Here is a 21281-nt window from a genome sequence, read left to right as displayed (position 1 = left end):
AAGAAAGACCTCTCTAACAGAAAATAGACTTTGCTTTTCCTGTATTTCATTAGCTTAAAAATTGTCTAGTTTCAAATTGTAGCTTTTAAAGTCCAGGATAATTTGCAGTGCACTAGCATGTCAGAACTCCTGATGAGAGCTTGACTAGTGACTCAGGTCTAGTTTTGTCTTTTCGGCCTTACTTGCCACTTTCTCTTCCTATAACTTGCTGGGTAAACTACACAGATTTCAACTTTTTCCTGTATTGACTTCTCTCTTATCTTCTTATATCAAAAATCTTTCATGTATACTGAAATTTGGCTGTACTCTGCTACACACAGCTTACTTTATGCTACTCAAAGGGCCTGAATTAAAATTACAGCTTCTGTGTGGACTTTCCTTGGGTTAGAAAGACATCCCAAAGCTCCAGGATGTGTCACAGCTGGTGAAAAATGGTCTTTATGTGGGAATGGGAGATGTTCCTGTCAAGAGTTAATAACAGCATTAATTTCTGGATCACTGTGGCTGTATCCACATTTGGCATAGATCAGGGCCAAACATTTAGTGACTGAGAGCAGAATTGACCTGTGAGATCACTGATGAGACAAATATTAGCACTCATTACAATACTACTAGCATCTAATAATGAAAGAAAAAATATACAGCCCATATGGAAGGAAGGTACAGAGCATATCTGTCTGGGGCCTGCTGGTTTCCTGCACTGGTACTGTCTGTGTTAAGATCCTGTACGTGTGGTGCAGCTTAGAGCAGCCCCAGAGCAGCTTTAAATAATGTGGCCAGTTCTGGTCTTGAGAATGAATGCATTGGAAACAGCTTTCTCATAGTCTGCAGTTTCTAACCTGTTAATCAGTCTGCTTTGAGAAGTTGAGAGTGTTCAGCCTGATGTATCTGAAGGTAAAGAATAGGATTTTCTAAAGCAGTTGTCATGATTAATTGTGATTATTTAGTAAGACATAGCAAGGAATTATCTAATTAGCAAATCCGAACATCTGATTCCCTGACTGCTGTTTGGTGAGCATGAAGGGCTGGTGTTTTTTTGGTTTTTTTTTTTTTTTTTGCTAGTGTTATTTCCAGTGTGTCTTAGAAGACAGTTTTTATTTTGTTAACCTGCACTCAGGTAATTTTCGGTTCACCATCCTGTTGCTGCTCTGTGGGATAGATGTATATGCCTTATGGGATGCAAAAGGTGTTCCATTTTAGGGTGGAAGGGCAAGAAACAACTAGTCACCTTTCCAGAAGCTGGCAGTCACGCCACTGTCCCTTATGTTGCTATTCTGAGAGAATGGGTAGGATGTAATTCCCTTGGTCTTACACAGAAATTACTTGGCCATGTTGACATTTGGGGCCCTCTGGGATAGCCCCAGCTACTGACCTGTTTGCTAAACACTAGCTCAGCTGTGTCAGTTCTGTCGAAAACTATTTCCTGGCATTTGTGTTCAGCTCACACTATTTTGCAATACCCCAGTCATGATTATTTTCTTTCTGGAGGAAAATAATCACTCTACTTAAGCAATTGAAAAGCTGGATGTTAAATGTCTTTCATGTCTTTTATCAGCACTGTAAGCGTGCCATCTTTGTTGTGAGGAGCCATTGCTGTTCGCAGCACGCCCATTTGTCATGCTTCACATCCGCTCATGCTTCACATCTGCAGTCTGTTTGTTAGAGGGGTGATTTCTGAGGAGCTGTGTGGCACAGAATGACCTCTGAGCACTCTGGACTCTGGGATTGCATTTATGCTTAGAAGCAGAGCTCAGAAGAACAGTTCCTGGAGCAGCAGAAACAGCAACATCTGCCTTGGGCTGTGAGGGAAGCTGAGTCCTCAGAGACACAGAAGCCTGAAGCTATTTCCTTCTGTCAGCTATTCAGCTGAAGTCACTGGGAAATTACTGAGGACAATACATCAAATTAGAGAGATCAGTTCTGCACCTCGTGACAGCACTATGCAGCAGGCATAGTTCCTTCAGTAGCAAGCAGTAAAATTAATCCCAGTCAGGCCTGCAATTCTTTGAACTACATGTGCTCCAAGCAGCATAGCCAAGGAGTAGTTTTCTGTTTGCACAGCAGCTCTAGCACTACTAGATAATAATTCAGACTGGAGGACTTTAGCTTTGTTCCTTCAGTTCTGCACTGTAGCCATCTGTAAGCATCACAGGTGTTCCCTACATCTCTCCTGGTAAGTAGGTTTGAGTAGGTTATGCCATTGCATTTCAGAGGTGGCAAATCCCGAACACTTAAATGGTGCACACTCCAAGGAGATTTGTTTGGTGCTCACATTTTACTGAGATAAACAGACCTGAGAGTCTGACAAAAGCATTGGAGTGGGGAAAACCCACAAAATTATACATGGAAGTGAGATGAGTTTTATTAAATTGTATTTTTCCCAATGATTTTTATTAGAACCATCCACATATACACAGCATGGAAAGAAAATACTGAAAGAGACAGAGTCTACTGTCTGGATAGCAGACCAGAATTAGACATTGGCTTGCAACCTGCATAGAAAAAGCCAGTGGCAATCTGGGTTGCCTTTACACAAGAACCGTGGTGCACTCGTTTCTTGAACGTTGTGCTGAGTCTGGGGATTGTGTTATCAGTAGGGAGAGGTCAGAGCTGAAAGAGAAAAAATTGATGAGCAGATAGTTGACTTGGAATGAACAACTTGTACAGTATGGGAAAGATTAAAAGTTCTGAAGTGATTTATGCCAGCTGAGGATCTGAGCTGGCTAGTTTAGTTTTGGCCACTAGCCAACCTAAAGGGTGAGAACAGGGCCCAGCGGTCTGTAAATAACTGAAGGCTGTTAAATACCAAGGAGGAAATTAAATGATTTAATGAAGCACACAAAGGTGTAACTAGAAGTAGTTGGACTTAATTAATGAAGGGAAAATTGTAAATGAGTATCCAGAAAGATTCTTGCTAATGAAATATAATAGTCTGAAAATCACCTTTGCCTGAGACTTAAAACTGGGCGTGACAGAATACAAGTGTCTTGAAGGTTGAGAAATTTATAGTGTGGTAAATTTATAGCTGCTTGCAGCCTTGGGCTCAAATATGTGCATCTTACCTTTTGAATGCCATCATGTATGTTTGAAGGTCATACAAACCCACTATATTTTTTTTTCTACCTTTAATGTGTACTGCTCCTCTCTCTTTTGAAAAAGAAAAACCCATAATCCAAACCAAGAAATAACTCTAACCCAAAATCTCATACCAAAGTATGCTTAATAGAGAGCTTGTTTTATAGCTAAATGAAGAAAAGCGGTGATAACTATTTGGAAGAGTAGCCTGGATAGTCCTTGCCCAAATTCTCAGATTAAGATGTTTTCTAAGCTGTCTCAAAATTCTTAGAAAATGTCCTTCCTGCTGTGAGGGTGGTGCAAAGAGACTGTGCAGTTCCAGGTAGGAGAAAAACTTGAGATTGCCTGGAATATTCAGGTACCTCTGTACCTGATGTAAAGAAGAGATACAGAATTGTTGCTGCTCCCCTTGCATTCAGACCAGTAACAACAGGCTAGGGGAGTGATATTTCCATTTCTGAACAAACTGTGAATCAGTAGCACAGGTATTTGAGAGACATAGATTATCGTGAATTTGCTAAAATGGCCACATCTGAATTTATTTCACAGCTCATTAGGGAGCTGTGTATAATAAATTACACAACATGTTATGTTCAGCTAACCTGCCAGCTCCCTGGTTTGTTTTATGCTCTGGGTTGCTGAGTGTGAATAATCAAATAGTGCCTATTCGACCATTGTCTCATTGTGCAAATGACAGAGAAAGTGACTTGACAGAGAGGTTTTTTCCTTTCCATCAACCCCAAAGTGGTTTCTTGCAAACCTAGAGGTGATTTTTCTGTGCTGTACATCCATGAGGGCTGTTTCCAGTTGATAAGAAAGGACATGTTAGCAGGAGGACAGAGCTACCTAAAAGCAGGAGTGTTTATTTTTCTTTCCTAATTGTTGCTTACAGGGATGTTTCCTCTCTGCCTAATACTTTACTCTGCTGAGTGGGCAGGATTTCCAGAGAGGCTGGAGATGTCTTGTAGACCTCAAGGATGTGCTGGACAGAGGCTCAGCCTTGCCATTTTGCTATTCACATGGGGCTGTGGTTTCATCTGTGTGCTGCACAGCACTGAGCAGAGGGAAAAGGCTTCACTTCACATCCCACACGTAACAGCTACATGTTTTGGTATTTTTACTTGACTATGCAGTCCCAGTTTGTTTTGTGTTCCCTGTGAGAAGGCTCAGTTGCTGATGTGGGGGATAGCAGCAAAGCAGGAAAAATTTCTTTATAATTTTTTTAACCAATTCAGCTGTTCAAAGGACAGTGACTTCTTTCTTTTCTTTTTTTCTCTCAGTATTTGAACCCTGCTCTTATTTTGGCTTAATTTTTTTTCCTTTTGTATTTCACAATTATTATCCCAAATAAGTCTCTGTAGAGTGAGAAAATGTTTCATTGACTTCTTTGTTGCTTTCTAGAAAAGAATAACTCATTACAGGGACTAGTAAAACCCCCGCAAATATATATATATATTTCTGTATTCATATATGTGTGTATATATATATGTTTGTATGCCTAATGGTATTTATACTTTCTCATAGCAAAAGCTTTTCATGATGAACAGGGAGCTTTGGGGAGATGTCTCACTGTGGCATATTTCCCTTTTCTGTCAGTACCATCCAGGATATATTTTTATCACAGGCTAGCTGTTCCAGGATATAATGACAGCTGTGGAAGATTGTGTGGGGACAGTTCCTGTTTTCTGTTCTGGCATGTTTGCATTAAATCTGGTATAAACACAAAAACTATACCAATGTTCTATACAAATTTCCCAGCTGGTTTAATTTAATCAACTACATCCATGAATTTGATATGTATTTTAGATTGCTTAATTCAGTGTTCCAGGAGTTAAAAAGAAAAAAAAAATAAAAAGCCAACAATTATTGGATAGTCTTATCTCATATAAGGAGTGTCCTGTGAAGGAAATAAATGTCTTTACTAAATCAGGTTTCAAACAGATAGAGGATTAGTGCTCAGATGGACTGAGATTCTTCCATGAATTAAGTCACAGTGTAGACTTTAATTTCCAGGCTGGTGTTAAAGGATCAGTGGCTTTCACAGGTACATGAAAGCAATATACAAGTGTTAGAACACCTGAAACCAGTTGCTGCGTTTTTAAAATCAGCCCCTGCCAGCTGCTGAGATGAGGCTGGGCTTTTGTTTGCTGGTTGTGTGGCAGACCAATTTGTTGTGTGCTGGTTGTGTGCTGAACCAGCATTTGGGAGGTGTAGGTGCCTTGCAGCAGGCAGGAGCTGTGAGTATAACCTGAGGCAGGCTCTGCCACGGCTCTGTTTCACCATCTGTGGCCAGGGGAAAAATTGCACTCAACTTCTTTATATGTGTGTTAATGACAAGTGCTCTGTTGGAGCCAGCCACTGGGGCTAAGAAACTGGTCTTTATTCCTCTATGCAACTGGTAACACTACTAAACAACCATCCCCTCCCACACACGTACACCCAAATAGCTCTGCAGACTTCTGATGTTTTCTGACACTGACCTAAGTAAAAGGTGGAAACAATCTGCTCTGTGCAACAGAATAGAGGGATTTCCATTTTCCTGAAACCGCACATTCCACACCTTAATTGCTTTCCTGTAATAATATAGCTATTTGGTGTTGGCTTTGTATGAATAATTCAGGGCAGTAAAATGATAAAGTTATCAACAGAAGATGGCTTACAGTGGTTGTTTAATGCAGTTCATAGATATTTCAAAGACAAAAAGATATATCTGCAGGTGGAATGTGACATGCTACATTGAGGATGTGTACAAATGTATTAATGCTATTACTGGGGTAGAGGAAAAATAAGACTCAGCTGAAGATAGTGAATAAAACATTTTTATATTCCCTGAATGTATGCTATTGTCCTCTAGTAAATAATGAACAAAAGATCTCTGCAAAATTCAGATAATCTCTTGTGCAATTGGTACACGATATTTTATGAAAAGGAATGGGAAGACTGGAAGAACAGGTTTCTTTTCTGATGGGGTGGTTAATAAATGTGGCAGTATGTGTGCAGCACCAATTTATAAAGGGGCAGATTTTATGGGTGGGCTGCATGTGCTGGGGCTTTGCATTAGAAAACATGCCCTGTGTGCAAAAGCTCTTCTTTCTTTGTTCTCCTTAAACTCCCCAGTTCCCCTGCTCTGAAAAGGAGCAATTGAAGGCAGTTTAAAAACAAAACATGAAATGTTACAGCCCTGAGCTTCCAGGATGCAGTTGTGTTTTGTGCTGCCTCTCGAGCTCAAGATCATGCGGGAGCCGGAGGAACTGAGGGAAACAACTTGTTGGAGAAAAACTCAGTGGCTACTAAAAATCTCCTGACAGCTTCATCTGTGCTAACAAGTGTGAGCTGGGGTGAAGGGCAGCCCACATTTCCCCGTGGTGGAGCAGACCTGTGCGTGTTGCCCACTCAGGAGGCACTGTGGGCACAGTGGCACAACCAGTCTGCTAAAGAACCTTGAGAACTACTTGGCAGACCAGCCAAGACTGAAAAGATGAAGGCTTTGAATTTTTAGGGATGAGTCTCAAGCCACTCTTAAGTTTGGACCACAGTTTGCTTTATGTAAATATATACAGTAGGTTCTGCTTACCCTTGGGAAGCACCTTGCAAGCATCACTAGAGATGTGCCCCTGATACAAGCTTGAAGATTTCTCCTGTATGAAATTACCTTGTTAAATATGTCTCTTTCTCTCTCTTTTTTACATTGCTCCCCTTTTAAAGTGAGCCAAAGAGGAATCTTCACTCTACAGTGTCAGAGAAAAAGAAAAAAGTCTTAATTCTCTGGTCTCCTTTTCCTCCCCATTCTATCACTCTTTACACTATTCATTTACCTGTTTACTATTAAAATAACTATCTGATGGTGGCATTACTTGGTGAAGTGATATAGATATGCTAAGTGGAGTGTGACAGATGAATTCCATAATCTGAAAACCTGTTAGCTGTGAGGTAGCAAGCAGTGTCTTTTTTTCTGTCTTTATTGACTATTAAAGTGCCACTTTGCAGCTTATACTGTTCCAGTGACATGGTTTTCCATGCAAAAAAGTCCCAGTTTTTTTTAATGAAACCAAAAAATTTTCCCATCTATGTTCATGTGGGCTGTGTAATAATGGGATAATTCATTCAGACCAGAGAAAATTGTTTTGTTAAGAAAATGGCTTTTCATTACCTTCCTAGAATGTTTAAAATATGTAAATTAGAACGTTGCATATTAATTGCTGGGCATTCAAGTGCCATTGGCATTGTTTCAGTATACCTGTGCCAGAGCTGCTGCTGGCCAGGATGTGAGAAGGCAAATGGAAAGATACGAGGTTGTATGAATACAGCTGGTCTGAGTGATCCTGATGGGAAATCTAACCACGAATACTTAATTCCCTTCTGTGATTACTTTCTGGTCTAATTACTTTGAGAGAAGATAGAATGATTGTCTTTTCAATAAGTGACATAGTTTTTAGATTGAAACTGTAAAGCATTTTTCTTCAGTGGAGGTTTCCATTTTAATAGACTAGGCGTGCTTATGAACTCAGCTTATCTCATTTTGGCTCAGTTCAGTAACAGCTGAGGAGTAACTTCATTAAACATGTGCTATGTGGCAGGGGAACATTGCTTTGCCAAAATCTATGCTTATTGTGAAGTATATTATTTTAGCAAGGGAAACCCAGGATTTCATTATACATTTATTCCCATAGTAAAGATAATTGTATTTGTCTCTCATACAGGAACATTCATGGACCTTCATAAACATGAATGAAACTTAACCTAGCCATTTACTCTATAGAAAAATTATAAATATCCATCTTTAAAAATCAGTTCTCCAATTAGGCCATGATTTTGTATTTGTATCTGCTGTTAATTGGACTGTGTGTGGGGAAAGCCCAGATCTTGATCTTGGCTACCCCCTAAGGAGTGTCAATAAATGAGCTGGGGCTAACAGATTTGTGCAGATGTTTCCATAATAAAAAACTTGTCTGAAGTGTTAATGTTGGAATGGTGGCCTTGTCCTTCCCTCTCTGGTAGCAGGTGTTCACGTGCACTACTCTGAGAATGGGGTAGTAACTGAAGTCCAACGGGAGTCCTGAGCTACAGCAAGGTTTTTTGCAGCTGAAGTCTAAGGTGCAGTTTCTGATTATGTACAGCTTGATGGGATCCTTGCCTACCTCTTCCGAGGTGTCTGCTAGTCCCGGGATTTCAGCCATGCAGTGACCAAAGCAGAGCAAGAAAACAGAGCTTCCATTCCTTTTGAGTTTCTGGTGGTGGGCATCTACAAGGATGTTCAAAGAGCCTGACCTTAGGTGTCCAATTCCATGGAAGAGGAAAGGGTTTTTTTCTCAGACCTGATCCAGGTGCCTTGATTTATGTTCTGTTCACTGTGTATGTAGGAAAGGTATAAAATGCAGTTTCTTGTGCTGGATGGTGTGAATAGCTGTAGTTTATGAATTTCTAGGCCAAAATCACCTGGATGAGATAACTAAACTGAAAACTCTTTAAATCTTTTATCCCATAAAATGTTAGTATCTCTTTTAGGTTTCACAATATTTCATTTTTTTAAGTGCTTCATTCAGTTACTTTTAATCAAGGACACGAACATTTTGGTATTATTCCAGCAAAACCAAGTCTCTTCTGTTTGCTGCAAAGAGTTTAATCTCAGTTTGTGTTGTTTCAGAGCTCAGCCTCCAGGTCCCTGTCCACTGAGCCCCCTGAGGCCTTCAGTTTTTGATAAATTCCTTCTGGCCAAATGACCAGTCCATGCTAATGCACTTGCCTTATTTTCAAAATTCTGCCCAGATGGTCTTTTCCTCTGGAATAGTTTGTGATGCTCAACCTCCCATTTTCCTCAGGGGAGAAATATATAATTTAATTTGTGGGCTTCAGTAGTCTTACTAATGACTTTCTGCTTGTTCTGTCATTTTTTAAGTAGTTACAGATGCTTCACTGGCACTTTTGTATTGTCCTGCATTGTTTCCATCAGTTGTTGGATTTCAGGAGGGAGAGATGTAAACTCTGCTTCAGCTTCTCTGAGACAAAGTTGACAGAGCTATTGAAAATGAGGCACATGCTACTGCTGAATGTTTTGCCTTTCTGAGTTGTATTTTGCAAGAGAGAGCTGGAAAAGTATATTCATGAGAGAAACTACTGATTCTGGAATGCTTATCTCTCCAAGTCCAAAGGGCTTCAAGTAGGAAACCATTAACTTCTGGCTCAGAACTTGCCCTTTAGCAACCCACAGAACATTATTAAAAAACAACCTTTAAGGATTTTGCCAGTGAAGATGTCTGACTATTTCTTTATCAGCATCTCAGCAGTGCTAACTCGAGGTGTGGGCCTGAGGAGCTCAGCCTGTCTCCCCATCCGAGTGTGCCAACGGCAATGACTCCAGCCTGTACATCACCTACAAGAGGTCACCTGCTGGGCTTTGTTGTAGCATTCCTGGGGCCTCTGGTGTTCTTGAAAACCCCTCTCTGTTTAGGAGTGTTTTAAAATGGTGTGCTGTGGTAGTTATAATAAAAATTATAAAAGCAGAACAAGTACAAAATTATTTTATCCTTGCCTTGTGGTAAGCTGTGCAAAAGAAAGATAGAAGGCTGCTATGTTCCTGTTCTGACAGTCTTTTTCCCCTTTGAGAGCTACAGCTAGCTGAAAAAAAATGTTTTCTGGGAGTAACATCAAGAGAAATTAATTTTTTTTGGCCCTGTTCATTAAAGCTGTATTTTCTTCTTGATGAAGAACCAAGTAACTAAGTTTAAATGGGTATTAGTCTGCTAAGGGAGTGCTGTGAAAGAAATATTTTGAGATGGAGTTTGTGGTTTTCTCTAGGTAGGTAGTGTACTGTGCTTAGCTTGCTTACAACAAGTTGACACCAGTGGTCAGTGAGCTTTGCTCTAAATGCTGTGAATTCAAATGTTCAATTAGAAATCTGAGACTTTAATACCTAACCTACAAAGACAGTGATCAAGTCTTTTTAAAAGTTTATTTCCTTGTCTGTTCTTGGCTGTTCTGCTTTTGCATGCAAAATCAGCTTTGTTTTAATGACACTCCCAGATCCTCTGTATGAAGAGCAGCAACAGCAAAGCAGGTTCCTTATCTGAAAAGAAACTTGCAGGCACAGCCAGTTGTTCTGGGGCTGACACACCACCAAGAGATCAGGCACAAAAACCTTGAAACTAGATGGACTCAGGTACAGCACCTCTGCTGGTTGTATGTGGTCTGGTCTCAGGGGAAAGTTGCATCAGAAAGCAGCTGGAGCAGTGTTTTTTGTGTGGCAGTGATGGCCACAGTTGTCTGCAGCTCTGCAGAGAAGGATGAGGGACACTGTGAAGGCACAGTGGGGCTGTCACACACGCACAGCGTGTGACCCTGGTCAACTCACACCTCCCTGTCCTTTGTCCTTTCAAACGCAGACATACCCCAGCCTCCTGCTGGAAGGTAGCATAGGTAAACCACAGTTCTTATTAATATAAAAAAAAAACCAACAATCAAAAAAGAATTTATGTATCTCATCAGACTGTCATACTTAAAATAACTACATCAAGTCCCACTAGGCAGCTGTGGATATTCCCTTCCCACCATTTTATTTCTAGCCCTGGAAAACTGCAGATGTGAAACTGAATCTTCTTTAATTTTACCCTTTGTATATGAACTGCACCTTCAGCCTTTTAGAGCACTTCCTAAGCTGGATATAGAGAGAGGACATTGTTTCTAACCAGGGGCTTTATTTTACAGCATTTTTGAAGCTGTTTGGGGAACTGAGTTGCTTTCTGCTAAAGGAACTCATCTCATGGTGAAGCATGTTGATATCTTACCTATAATCCTCCAGTGTTGCTTCCCAGACTGTTAAATGTCAGGGCTCTCCTTGTCACATCTATCTCTATGACCTTGCCCCCGAGATGGCTATGAAAATTGCAGGAATGCCTTACAGAGACAGTTGTCAGCCTAGGAACAGCATCAGTTGTCTTGCCACTGCTGGCAGGCTGGTTGCAGTCATTCCTGACTGAGAGCTGTTCAACTGGAGCTCAGACTCCAGAGGTGTTGAGTGACGAGCTGCTGTCCTCATGTGCCAAGCAACAAGTGCTGCCTGTTGGCAGCCCAGGCTCACATACTGGTTCTGTCAAGGTTTTAGAGTCCATCATTGTGGATATTCTCAGCTCAGTCAGAGAGAAAGAGAAAGGTTTTCTAACCAGGCAAGAGCCTGGGAAAGAGTTGGGAAAGAATGTAAATAATTCTCTAATCTATCTTGTTATTCACATTGTTTATAGATATGCTCTGCCACTGTGCGTCATTCACTGTACACCAATGGTGTGACATGTTTTTACTCTAAGACCAATGAAATTAGTCTACATGATGTCCTCTCTATATAGAGCAGTATATTTAAAATAAATCAGAGCTCATTTTCTTTACCTTCTGATCTAGAGTTCTCTGTTCCCGTCATGCTCGACAGCAACACATCATGGCAATCTTTTGCTTTGGCTTAGCTTGCCTCTGGAGCCAAACCTCTTATCACTGAGTTGTCACATGTAATGAATATAAGCTGCATCAAGCCTCTCTGCTTTTGATTTGCTACAGGACAAGGGAAACCTGTGCATTCAAACCTCAATCAACTTAGTGCATTCTTCCTTGCCAGCTGGGCTGGACAGAAGAGCATTTTTTATGTTAAAATGCTTCTGTGCCGACATTGGTGTGATAAAATAAAGCGTGGATAAACTGGGTTATGCCAGCAAAAATGTGCCAGGTGGAAAATGCCTTATTCACTGGAGTGCAGGTGATTCACAAGAAGCCACAGAGGCTTTTCTGGAGCAAACAGTACCATTTTCCTTGGAGCTCAAGCTTAACATCCTGTTCTTTTCAACTTGTGCCAGGTTGCTGTATGGTATAATACTTTTACAGAGACTAAATGCACTCTTGTTTGTGTCTGTATTTTTTTGTGGTCAACAATGTAAGAGAGGGGAGGCCTTGACTCCCATCCTGTCATGCATGGGAGGATGGCCTGATGTTGTGCTGAGGTTCATTAAGCCTGTGCGCAGCTATCATGTTTAGGCATGAGCAAACCTGGCTTATGAGAGAGCCAACTCTCATGGGTCAGCATGACACATGTGGTTGTACTACTAGGCTCCCCATGGAGGCACCACTTTCTGTGGTTCTGTTAGCATCCTCTGGATTTCCTGGTGAAAGGCAGATTTTATTTCAGGGCATGTGGTGTCTCCAGGTGCTTTGAGGATGGCAGGTTTGATGAGGTGGTAATCCTGAGCACATGAACCTACTCAGTTTGTGGTAGTAAGTCAGCGACAGTTCCATCTCAGCCTGCTGCCAGCAGAACTGCCTGACTCACAACTATTTCCCATGCTGGACCAGACCCCAGCCCCAGCAGAAAAGTGATCTGTCCACAGGTGAGGTTTCTTTCTGCTTTTGAAGTGTAAATAAAGAATGGGTTTCTTGCAGTGCTTTAAATAAGATAGATTTCCTGCACTTGTGAGGAGAGTGTGGTCTGATGTAGGCTTGTCAGAAATAATGGTCAAACCAGAAAGCACTAGCACAATACTCAAATTGGGGCATTGTCACTTTTTTATCAGGCTTGTTCCTGGGAATGGTAGTAGTCTGGGAGCAGAAGAGCCTTAACAAGAGAAAGAATTAAAGAAAAAAAATTGCATTTCATTCTGATGAGCATGCTTACTTCCCCCCCCACCCCAGATTTTGATTCATAGAAACATTTTTCAAACATTTCAAGTTTGAAAAAACCTAGCACTGAGCAACAGCTCTAATGAAATAAATAAGGTCCTTTTTTGTTTACTTGTCTAATTCCAGTTTCCAGTAATTCAACTGTATCTCAAAATGATTCAGCTTTGAAATAAAAGTGTCACAAGAATATTTTTTAGTCACAAAATGATTGTAAAAAAAGACTGATAATTTAGCTCAGGGACTGAGACTGAGTATTAAAAATGTCATAATAAATGGGAACTTTTCTGGAAACTTGAAAGTTTGTGAAAGAAGGAGGTTATGCTGACAGATGTTACAGAAACCTAATTAATGAAGCCCTGAAATGAAAAAGACTGAGAACAGTTTGGCTTCTTGTATGAGAAGAAATACCACGTAGCATTTCAAAAGCAATGAAAGACCAATCACCCCAAGAACGTCAGACAATAAAGAAGGATTGTAAATTTGAGTTAGGTTTCTTTTTGTCATTATAAACTTTTAAATGTGTCTCTGGATAGAACTGTCTGAAAGAGCGTGATTATATTTTGTGGCAGTCACTGAGCTTTCGGGATTTTATACATTCTACATTAGTAAACAAGAGTTTTTGAATATGTTGACATCAAAATAGCTTCTTTAGGAATCTGTAGGTGCTCTAATCAAGGCTGTTCTTCCCTCCTACTGGTCAGAAATTATTAAAGAGACCAGATTGTTCTGAACCTCAAAATCTTTTCATCCAAATGAGTAAATGTTTTTGACTGCTTCAGTGTCACTGAAAAATGCATATTTGAACAACATTTTTTTTTCCTGAAACTACTTTAAGTGACTCCAACTTCATCTTGCATGTAATAACTTTGCCCAAATGAAAGATGCACCTAATCTCAACTGTAAGAATATGGATTTCCCAGTTCTGTACTGCTGCCATTTGTGAAAAATGGCTTTGCCTTACTGTATTTCTTTTCATTATCCTTACTTAGTGGCTGATCAGCTTCCAATAATGTGGTTACTTGATCTTATCCTGTGAAATTACAATCCATTATCTCATCAGGGTATGTTCTCAGAGGAGATTTTAAAAAATGCTGTCAGTAATACCTGTAAGCTGAAATTAAGTGAGGTCACGGAGTAAGCTTCACTGCTGCAAAGTACAGGTTATCAGCACCTGTCCTTCATTAATCTGCTCAGCCCTTTCTCTTTATTCTGTGAAGTGACACAATGTCATAAAGCCACAGTGAAATCCATGGAAGCTTGCTGTCTGCCCATGCTTTGAGGAGTCTTACCCACCTAGATGCTGCCTTGTTTGATAGCTTTGCTACTGGGCTGAGATTGACAGGGAGCTCATCCCAGTGGCTTTCCTCAGGTACACAAAGCCTGTTGTGAAAAGCTGAAATAAAGCCGGACATTTGTAAGCCAGTTTCTAACCTCTGTTAATTGAGGTGCCATTTTATTAGGCAGAATTGATGATGCAGTAAGGGGAGTCACACTACATTAAGGGAAATGTATGAAAGCACTTATTGCCACTGAAAGGCAAAAGCAGCTTGAGGACATGCTAAAGGATCGGTGTAATGCTCTAGCGAAAATTCTGCAGGTAAAGGTCAGTGGAGTTTTCCTTAAAAGTAGTTCTTGGACAAGTTTGGGTGACATTTTTTTGTCCAATTTCTAATACTGTTTTCTAATCTTTGCCTCAAAGAAACAATGGGGTACAAAGCATATTGTCTGTACATGGACTTAAATATGTGTTGATCTCCCAGTCTTTCTGTAAAATGCCAAGACTAGCTTAAAAATCATAGACTCTGTTTTGAAATTAAGAAAAAAATTATTTTTCCTTAGGCTTTTCAAAGTCAAGTTTTCAGATGTTCCTGTGTATTTAAAAGGGCGTACACATTTACCTGAGTGAAAGAGAATGACAAAATATCTAAGTTAAAAAAAAAAAAGTTTTAAAAAAAAAGACTTTTCACATAGCATTTCAGATAGCCATGTATTTCCAGATGCATGGGGAAGAAGACCTCATGCCTCAAATAATGAACTAGCACAATTTCCACTGTTTTCATGTAAACAAGAATTGAAACTTCACAACTGTGAATATGCTATTTATTGTCAGTGACCTTAAAACACTGGTCACTTTTGAAGATTCATTTGGGTCTGTTCATCACCAGGAGCATCTTCTTGGGCTTCTTCCATACTACAGTCCAGCAGCTGCCTGTTATGATATATCCTGCCCATCATCAGATTTGAGTTCTGTATCAGGCTGTACTTATTTTGGTAGAGAAGTAGGTGTGTGTTTCAGGGGCTACAGGGGCTGGGGGTGGAGGTTTCACTGTGTACTGCTTGCAGATAGAATTACTATCCTTTATTTCAACTTTGCTTATTTCTCTTGTGTCTCTCATGGATGTCTGTGGGGGATAAAATAAACACTGCCTTTGGATTTGATTTGTGCTGTGAATTTGCTTCTAATTGGCACCACCCACACCAAAGTTTAAAGTCAATCTTTTCACTTTTTAAAGCCAGAAGGATAAAGCCAGGCTACTACAGTGAGATTTTAAACAGCTGACAAAACATCATTGGTCTGGTCAGGGGTAAAAGCTCCTGCAGGGACAAGGGGGGCACTGGAGATCCCAGGGCTCTGTTTGCAAGCTGCTCCTTTGACTCTCCCTTCTCACAGCCCCTGAAGGATATGGCCTGAGGCTTGTGGCCGTGTAATGTTTCCATTTCACAGCTCACAGGGTCAGAAAGGTTGTCATCCTCTGCTGAGGAGCCCTGCCAGTGTAGCTGAAGAGGAGGAACATGCGTGTATATCACTTTTACCCTGTCCCCTAGCTGGAGGGGTTTAGTCCTTCCAAAGACTTCAGCATTATTTAAAATAGCTTTAGGATTGTTTAGAGTTAGAGTCAGGGCACACTCCTGTGTCTTTCTCTTGTCCACTACTTATTTAAGAGACTTAGCTTCAAGAGAGAAAATGAAATGGCCTGAGTAATTTTAGTAGGAATGCTGTGGAGCTGCTTCTAAGTGGCATTTTTGTCTGCAAGCATGTAGATAGAATGTTTTAAATTGATTTTATGACTTCTGAGGTTAGGTGTGTGCAGGCAAAGAAATGCCAGAGTTTCATGCACAGTTGTTTTTGTTGATTTTTATTTTCTAGCAGCCAGGCTCATGCTTAAGTTTCTGCAATGCTTCGGAAATACATTCTAGTTGTTACTTAATTGCTATGGGTAGCAGAATCAAATCAAACATTTAAATGCAGTAGCCCCCCAAATCATCTGGTAAACCTATTCCTAAACTCTCTGCCAGATGAAGCCAGACACACAAATTGTTGTTAGTGTTCTTCCAAATGAGTAAATTAGATCAGGTTCTTAAATTCTTCCTTGGGCAGCTGAGTAAAAAGACACTGGAAGAACAGTTACACTCCTGCCTGGCCCTGAGAGCATGAAATCTACTAGGGAGATGTTAACAGCGGTGGTTAGATCAAGCACAATACCAGGTGTAAGGGCTGCACAGCTGCTGAGAAAGGTGTAAGGCCAAGGGCCATGTGAACACACAGGTTCAGATCTCCCTCCCAAGCAAGACCAATGACAGAATCTCCAAAAATGGCACACTAAGGTAAGTGTGACCTTGGCAATCTGCTTTGTTTTAGATTTCATTACCTGTGGTTCTGAACCCCACATACTTTGGGTTCTGGAGTTCTGTGTCTTGGGGGCAAAGCCTATGGGAAAGGAATAACCCTGGTCCTGCCAAGCCAAATATGTGGGATAAAAAAGTGACATTGAGGGGCTGCTGACAAGCATCTGGGCTGACAGAGGTGACCCTCTGCTGCTGACTTAGCAGCTGACATTCTGCAGGCTGAAAGGAGATGGCGAATTCACTGGGGAAGGAGGAGTTCAAAACATAACCAGAGATGAAAAGGAACTTCAGAAGCGCCTTAAGGCCCCAGCTGAGATCTTTTGAAATCCCTTTGTGCCAGGCTGTCTGCAAAATACACAGTGCAAGAGAGCCTTACACAAGGATGGCACGTGGAATAGGAAGGGAACAGCAGGAAAACCAGCAGCTCCCCAACACCTCACAGGAAATCAGTGTCATAAGCAGAAACTGAATGCTAAGTCTTAGCCCCTGACCAGTGGTTTGTTACCTATTTTATAATGACCAGGACAAGGCTGATGCTTGTTTCCAGATATTGATTAAAAGGGTGAAAAAAATCCTTCACAAGTGTAACTTTTTTTCTGAAAATATCAGCAGTTCCATTAAACAGAGATGATGGCCAGGCTGTGTGATTTGGGGGCAGGCATTCTCTGCCTCCTCAAAAAAGTGCATTTTGGAAGGATGGCTTAACCAAGTGCCTGCCTGTCTCCAAAACAGCTCATGTGAGCTGAGTGCCAAGTGAGGAGAGGAGGCAGAGCCACAGTTGGAGAAGAGTGATGCCCTTTCTTGTGGCCCCTCAAAAATATCAGCCCCTTATATGGCCTGAACTTCAGTGTGAGTTGAAGCTGTCAGACATGATTTAATTCTTGCTGAGTGCTCTTTGACTCCTCTCAGAGTCCCAGAATGAAGCTGAGGTCAGGGGCTGGGTGGCTGCTGGCTGTTAGCCCCGCCACAGCTCTGGGGACAGCACCTTATGGCTGTGTAGTGAGGATCAATAAATCTCTCCATAAGGCTGATCACTTGTCCCCCTGTGCTGGGACTGCCCATCTCCAGTGCTGAGGACTGAGATGAGGTACAATAAAGGCATTGAAAGGAAAGATGTGCCTTCTGTCCATCTGTAATTAATATTTCCCTTCTGTGTGTATTTCCACCCAGTTTGGGCTGGATGACTTCATATTGAGCTGGAACATCCAAACCCACTGATGCCATTTCAAGAAAGTGCAGCACTTGTTACAATAATGGCAAAACCATCACAGCTTTTATTCATCTCCCTTTTAGAGCTTGGGTTATCAGTGGTAACTCTATCCCTGATTATTTTTGGTAGAGTAGCTCTCATCCACCTTACATGCAAGCATTACATTTGCTGCAGTCTGATCCTAAATCAAAATACAATACAATAATAAAATACAATAGAGGGACGAAAGGGCCAGCCTTTAGGGAAGCTCTCCTAATTAATGTCAGCAAGGTGTTTGGGTCTGTAAAGATGGTTGTTCATCAAAATATTGAAATTGCAAATTATTAGCTTGGATTGCAAAAAATGGGAGTATATTTTTGTAAGCATTTTCCTGGAATTGGTTCAGGTATTCAAGCGTTCATTGGTCAGTAATAAAATTCTGATCATTTAAATGTCTGCAGTAAATCAAAAGCTTTTTTTCTCAGCAGCAGCAGCTCAGATGTTATCCTTTTAAGTGTTATAAATATACTTGCAGTAATGACTATAACACCAGTTCCTTTATAGACACAGAAATTAGCCTTAATGATCAATATTATTCTTTATGGGTTTTGAATTGAAATAAATTTAGAAATTTATTTATATATGCTATTACAGCTTACTTATTCATATAAATCTTACAGCTAAAAGGGGATATTATATTAGTTTTTCTCATCCCTTGTACAACAGTTTGTATAGTTTCTTTAGGGTAGCACATACAAACAAGTGTATCTCACACTTGGGTTTTAGGACCTGTGTGTTCTGTGATCATTTAGGTGGCTCTTATATTAAGACAATAATTTGCCATTCTCCGTGTTGTGACTAGCTTATACCAAAATTTCTGCTTGCTGTATTGACTCCACCAAGGTGACGGTTCCTTGAACCCCTTTCTTTTAACCTCGGAGACAGGTGAACTTCGATGTGACATAATCTTGTTCAAGTCCAGCTGCTTTTATCCTGTAGATGCTGACTTGTTCTGCACCAATGGCAAGCAAGACACGAACTGATTTCAGTATAGACAAAATTTAATTTTGTTTTTTTTTGTAGTAGGGGATCAATATTGTTTTACACCTGCAGGGCTTTCCATTAACAAATCCAATGAAGGCATTCTAAGGCTGCATGACTGCATCACCAAGCAGTGGGCACTTTTCTCTCAGTCTAGGCTACTTCAAAATTTGTTATGTCATGTAGGCATAAAACATCTTAGCTATGAGTTTGGGTTAGCTCCTTTAGTCAGAACTATGGCTAAAGAACCACTAATTTTCTCTAAGTTATAGGAGAATCAAAGAAAAGAGACCTGTTCTGTTTCCACCCTGCATCCCAGAGGAGGTATTAATTGTGTGGTGACTTTTACCTTGTGGAAGCTTTTTTCCACTTAATTAATTTCCTCATTGTAACAACCCCATATTATTTTTGTAATAGTGATTGTCATTTTCCTGAGATTTTACCATGGAGAAATGTATTCAGAATTTACTCAGTGGAAAGAGCTGTCTGCAGAAACTCATGGTGCCCTTCTAACACTGTAATCCTAGGCAGCCCAGGGAAATATAGGGAGAATATCAGGATGGAAAAGTGCTGCTAGTTCTGGTAAATCCTATTAAAAAGCCATACATGGAGAAATTAAGTTTAAACAAGGCTTGGGGAAGCTGCTTCAGAGAAAATTTGTTGTTTTATGTAGTCTTTATTCTTACCATTAAAGCTGCTTTTGTTTTGTTGTAGACTTGCATTGTAAAAATTGTCAGGAAAGAATAAGAAAATAGTGAAATGATCCAAGCCCTGAATGAATGCCTTTAAGGTTATAATTTCCTTTCCTTCAGTTTATTTTCCCTGGCAGAACTATAAGGAAAGATCTACCTCATTAAATACCAGAAAATCCATCATGCTAAAGCCAAGCAGATATTTGCAAGTATCCCCTAATTTTTGCTGATGAACTCATGCTATTTTGTTAGTAGATATTTCTAGAATAGATGGCATCAGATGAGGATGATTCTAGAACAGGTGACATTTATACCTGTACATGTGTGTGTACATGGACATTTTAAGCATCTGTCTCAGTAGGTAACAGTGGAATTTACTGCATTCATTTCTGGTTGCCCCTCTGGAATTTCTGGAATCTGGAATTTCAGAATCTGATATCTGCTAATAGGGAATTTCAGGATGTCTTGTTTCAAATGCTGTTTTAAATGAAAAAAAGAAAACAAGAAAACAGCAGCAGCATCCACACAGGACATCATGATAGCAGATTAAATATAGACATAGATTACAGAGCCATTGTTTTCACTCCTGCTAAATAAGACAGTACACTTAAAATGGAATGCCACTTGACCTTTTGTGTCTCGTTGGTCTGTGGCTGTATTTAACTGCTGCAGGGAGGAAACATTTTTCCCTGGAACTGTCCCCTGCTGATATGACGATTGCTGCTTCTGGGTCACACTATGCTCAAGAGGCAGAATCCTAGTGCTCCAGAACACAGGAGGGATCTCGCAGCCGATGGAGGAGCTCTGTCCATGTCTCACAATGACTCACGCTCTTTTTTCAACTTGTCTCAGCTGGTGCTCTCTGCTGGCCAAATCAAACCATCACCAGCACTCAAACATTCAAAAATCACGTACTTTGAAGTAGAGATTGTTGATGTGCAAAGCAAGAGGCAGATCTGCATTGTGGACAAGGTGAGTGCATTATCCCAGCATGCTGGGGCTGTGCCTGGTTCACACGGTGTCAGTTCAGGGACTCTGTTTTCAGTGTGGCATGGTCTTGTTCGATAGTAGAAGTACTTTCAGTCCTTTCTCTGGGAGACACTAAGAATTCCTTGTGAGTCATAACCCTGGGCTGGTCTTCTCCAGGACTTTCACAAATAATCCTGCACTGGTTTGTTTTAGACCTCTTGGCAACTCTGTGGGCACAAAGTTACATCCTTAGGCTGACTCTTGACGCTTAGATTACAGTGTCTATTTCAGAGCACGATACTTAAACATTTGTTTCAGAATGGATACTCATTTTTAATACAATTGCAAGCCTACCATGTCATGGATATGACATTATGCAAGTAGTTTGGTGCACACAATACCATGAGTACCTGCTGGTACCTAAATGTACTCAGCTGTTCCCTGCTTATTAGATTGGACCTGGCAATTTAAAAATTTTTTCGTTTTAAACAAAGGATCTTAGCTAAAAGAGGTGTTTTGAACTTTTGTTTTGTTCGTTTGTTTGCTTTAATAATGTGAGTAAAAAAAAAAAAAACTATAGCCAAATTGCATAAATAGGATGAGAGGACTGGGTAGGACGGAAGTTCTTGAACCCATAAATAACAGCTAAAAATGCCTAATAAATATTTTCATCACAGTTCTTGTGATTCATTGTCCCTCAGTGAAAGAGTTGGTCTCTTTCATGCCATGAAAATTGGAATCCTAATCTATTTAGCCTATGAAATTTTCAGAAAATTAGTGGAGTTTTGGGACTTACTGTTTTTCTAGAAAAAAAAATTCCCTTATCCTCATTGGCAACAGCTGGAACAGGTAGATAAGTTTGCTTCAAATGTTTAATGCCTTTGAAATATGCAGGGTGGAATGCTACCAGATTTCCAGTGTTCTAAGTCTTTTAAAGGGTGTTTTTGCAATTTGTGTGCCTAAAAGTTAAAGGTAAATGTCTCATTTGTTAATTCTTAATGGGGCAAAATATTTTTTGCTATTTTTTCTAACCTAGC

At 40.4% G+C, this 21281-nt stretch overlaps 1 protein-coding gene across 1 annotated transcript in view; it reads left to right on the top strand.

Annotated features, from left to right (window-relative positions):
- The first annotated feature begins 20013 nt into the window (after nucleotides 1-20013).
- The window catches only part of TECRL (trans-2,3-enoyl-CoA reductase like), a 58390-nt gene continuing 57122 nt past the window's right edge, over nucleotides 20014-21281 (top strand). The window contains exon 1 of the mRNA XM_053941758.1: nucleotides 20014-20247. Within this exon, the coding sequence (XP_053797733.1) occupies nucleotides 20014-20247 (234 nt within the window). The remainder of the gene's footprint in view (nucleotides 20248-21281) is intronic.

Source organism: Vidua chalybeata, chromosome 4 (assembly GCF_026979565.1).
Source record: "Vidua chalybeata isolate OUT-0048 chromosome 4, bVidCha1 merged haplotype, whole genome shotgun sequence".
Taxonomy (NCBI): domain Eukaryota; kingdom Metazoa; phylum Chordata; class Aves; order Passeriformes; family Viduidae; genus Vidua; species Vidua chalybeata.
Note: the sequence above shows the minus strand (reverse complement) of the source record. Positions and strands in the feature narration are given on the sequence as shown.